This window comes from Sinocyclocheilus anshuiensis, unplaced genomic scaffold, assembly GCF_001515605.1.
Source record: "Sinocyclocheilus anshuiensis isolate Anshui unplaced genomic scaffold, SAMN03320099.WGS_v1.1 scaffold644, whole genome shotgun sequence".
NCBI lineage: Eukaryota > Metazoa > Chordata > Actinopteri > Cypriniformes > Cyprinidae > Sinocyclocheilus > Sinocyclocheilus anshuiensis.
In genome coordinates, this window is record NW_015557092.1 from 238,565 (window position 1) to 242,606 (window position 4,042).

Sequence of the window (4,042 nt, forward strand, 5' to 3'; positions counted from 1 at the left end):
CTGTGTGCACTGAATTTATTTAATACACGAGTTTCACAATTTGAGTTGAATTACTGAAATAAATGAACTTTTCCACGACATTCTAATTTATTGAGATGCACCTGTATATAAAACAAGACTATACTGTTTTGCACCTGCATCTGCATACTTGCACAATCTCAGTCAGTCAGGCTTAACTGAGTAAAATGCAAGTAAACACATAATAAATAACACATATAATAAATAATAGATTTATATACAAATATTATTAACATTTTGTACAAGATCATAGTAAAATATATTTCTTGTTTTATTTACACATAAAAAAAAAACAATTTATATAAAATAATATTGTTTAATTATTTATTTATTTGTTTATTAATAATATTTATAATTTATAATTTAGCATTTGCATTTAATTGGAAAAACGCTGGTCTAGAAATACTCATTTACTAAAAGTGTAAAACAAGCATAAATGACACCACCAAATCAGCCAATGAGATTCCACATCTGACAGGCATTTTTAATAGATCATAAAGCAGTGGGAGGAGCTCTGACCGAGGTAGGCGGAGTCTGGAGGAGAGCGGTACAGCTGCGTGGGCGAGCGAGCAGACAGGTTGTGTGTCGGCGATCCAGGCAGACTGTCTCCAGACGAGAGAGAGCGATTCAGAGAGGACAGACTACGACTGGTGTGAAGAAAGTTGGACTGTTTCGTGATCTTACGAAAGAGAGAGCTGTGCTTCTTACTGCAGACAGAGAAAGGGTAAAGCAAATGAGTAAAGCATTTACATAGATTATATGTATATTTATGTGAAGGTATTAATTCTTTCTGACCTCTCTTGTCCATCTTTTGCGGCTGACTTCTTGTTGCGTCTGGCCATCTTGGCTTTGTAGCTAAGCTTCCTTGCTGGTCCGATCTTTATGGACGTGTTTTCGAATGGAGTGGTCGTTACTATTACTTTGCTGCCACTCTGAAAATTCAGTGAACCGTGTTAAATTTGTTTAGTAATATCTCTAGAAAGTAGCAGTCAGATGTGTTTGTGATGCCCGTACCTTCAGAATGAGCTCCACCACCTCTGTGTGCACCAATCCGTGCACAGACTCCCCGTTCACATGGGTGATGAGGACGCCAGCACAAAGCCCCGCCTCCTGGGCCGGCCCACCACACTCAACATGCTGTGTTTGGACAAAAGCAATGTCAATCATCACATGTAACACATTCTTTAGCTATAAATGAGAAGAATGTTCCAGAATGTGTCCATACCCAGACCATGTGATGTACGCTGTAGACGTTACTGTCACCCATGTAGACTCTGATGGCGCGCAAGGTGAAGCCGTACTTCTTTCCAGAGCGATGGATGGTTATTGGTGAGCACAGGACATTGACGGTAGGCGAGTAGTCACGACTGGGAGACGAGTCACGAGACGAGGGATTGGAGGAGATGGAGCGAGGAGACATGGGACTGGCTAGTGGTGACGTACCATGCTGCTCAACTATGAAACCAAACATCATAATATTACAAAAGATCATGTCAATGCCACGTATATTAAAATGCTTGATAATGTTTGACTAGAAATAATTCTTCAATTAATGTACAAATTATGTACAATTAATGTTTTTTTTATTATACATTAAACATAAACTACGATTTTATAGAGCGTATACACAAATAATACAAAAACTAAAAAAGAAAACTGTATTTTTTTTTTTACTTTTTTTTTTATTGGTTGATGGCATTTATAGTGTATATACTATAGTGTATGAAATGTAGTGTTTCAATTTTGTGAGTTGTTGACATTTTTAAACTTAAAATACACTTACAGAGACTTACTACTATACACTAAGTATTTATTTCTTAAAAATCTGCATGAAAAAATATATAAGAATTCTTAAATATTTTTTTTTATTTAGTATTTATTAGGGCTGGGACAATAAATCGATGCATCGCGATTCGTGGATCGATTCTGAGATTTTCGGAATGCATCGTGATTCTCTCTCGAATCGATTCTGAGCTTAGTTTTTAACAGCAGATGGCACTGCGTGCTTTAGAAATAGCTGTATTCTGCCTGCTTACAAGGATGTTCACAGTGGGCTGTGTTTACATTAATCTCGCATCATAAAAGCATAAAAGCCGATGTGCAAGAACATTTAAACACTTACATTACTCAGCCGAACGCACAAGCGCTCTTCTTCGAGAGCATTTGAGTGTGCGGTTAAAAACTAGCCTAGAGCGCCATCTGCTGTTAAAAACTAAACATCCTTGTAATTCGCTTCAACTTTTTTCGAACTTTATGAATGATTATTTTATGTTTAAATGGTGCGTGTGTAAGGAACTGGAAGCAAGCAGAATACGGCTGTTTCTAAAGTAGGCAGTGCCATCTGCTGTTAAAAACTAAGCTCAGAATCGATTCAAGAGAGAATCGCAATGCCTTCGGAAAATCTCAGAATCGATGCAGAATAATTTCTCGATTCGCGATGCGTCGATTTATTAGTATTTATATTAGTTATTAATCATTATTAATGCATTTTTACTATTACACATAAAAACATGCGATAAAAAGGGCAAAGATCAAAAAGAAAATAGTACAATTATTTTAATGTTGAAGTGCTGTGATTTTTTTTGGTTGTTGTTAATTATAAGAATAATAATGAAATCGTGTCTGAGGTCTCACCTGCAGGTATGATGACAGACAGGGCCGTGGCAGAGGCTGACTTTATGACTTTGGTTCCAGAGCGAGTCGCGCTACGTTTCTCGCTGTCGGTCGGAATCTGATGATGTCGTGCTCTCCATAAGACGAGGTCACTTCCGATGCGAGGCCCAAACGAGTCTGGCATGTGTAGAGGAACCGCGGGAGTGGCATCAGCAGGCCGCAGGAGTTTATCTGAGAAACAGGAAGATAAACCATAAAATGTGAGACATCACTGGGCGGCACAATGAGTGATTGACACCCAGGAACACAACAGTAAAACGTATGAAAGTATTCTATTTATGTTTATTGTGAAAACCAAATAACCTCCAGGATGTCCCACTGATGCCGTAGAACTGGACTCCACCAGTCCGGAGCAGACGGGCATGCTGGCACCCTCTAGCGACGAGCCCCTGGTTTTGATGGGTGTTTGACGTGTGTGCACGTCACCGTCTCCCTCTAGTGGAGAAGCGAAGCGGTGCGTGTCCATCAGCGCTGAGAAACGCCGGCGTGCCCCGGGAGGACTGGAGTCTGATTCAGTGAAAGATGACTCTGAACATGACAAACGCTTCCTACAGAGACAGCAGAACAAACGGAGGGTGTTAGTGAAGATTATGTCTCTCTGACATTCATCGTTATAGATAATTGAATGTTCTAACAATGATCAAAATTAGATGTGTATATCTTTAAGACATTGTGAGGTTGTTACAATGGTCTGACTGGTTGCTAGGGTGTTGCTAGGTGGTTTCTAAGGTGTTCTAAGTAGTTGCTATGGTGTTGCTAGGTTTTTTTTTTTTTAGTGTATGCAATGCTGTTGGTAGGTTGTTCTGAGAGGTCAGTGGCTGTTTTGAGCATTTCTAATGTATTTTAATGCATTCTTTGCAGTTGTTAGGCAGTTTTAAGTAGTTTAAAATGTGATACTATGTGGTTGCCAGTGCTGGGTAGATTACTTACGAATTGTAGTCTATTACTGATTCCAAATTACATGACAAAAATTGTAGTCAGTAACGTAATCAATTACATTACACATTTTAGATAATATAATCAGACTACTTTTAGACAACTTTTAGATTAGTTTTGACCTAACTTGTTTATCACATTGATTTAAATAGGATAATCCTGTACAGTGGTGGAAAGAGTACTGAAAAAATATACTCAAGTAAAAGTACCATTACCTTCCAAAAAATGTAGTGTGAGTAGAGTAAATGTACTTAGAAATCCGAAATTTACCTTAACATATTAAGTTAGAGGAAGATACGACTGAATTGATGGTTCTGAAGGTTTTGAAGGTTCAAAAAACATCATTTTCCACATACTGTACATTATTGTTTCTCCTCTATGCCCCGCCTTTCTGAAACACGTCGATTTTTACAAA

The 4,042-nt window shown here is 38.2% G+C and overlaps 1 protein-coding gene across 1 annotated transcript in view; it reads right to left on the bottom strand.

The window, feature by feature from the left end:
* LOC107677342 (microtubule-associated serine/threonine-protein kinase 1-like) overlaps positions 1-4,042 on the bottom strand; it is a 37,644-nt gene that overhangs the window by 3,877 nt on the left and 29,725 nt on the right. The window contains exons 22-27 of the mRNA XM_016472222.1: positions 2,995-3,239; positions 2,653-2,862; positions 1,244-1,473; positions 1,033-1,155; positions 814-950; positions 538-725 (exon numbers count right to left, since the gene is read on the bottom strand). Coding sequence (XP_016327708.1) covers positions 538-725; positions 814-950; positions 1,033-1,155; positions 1,244-1,473; positions 2,653-2,862; positions 2,995-3,239 — 1,133 coding nt within the window. The remainder of the gene's footprint in view (positions 1-537; positions 726-813; positions 951-1,032; positions 1,156-1,243; positions 1,474-2,652; positions 2,863-2,994; positions 3,240-4,042) is intronic.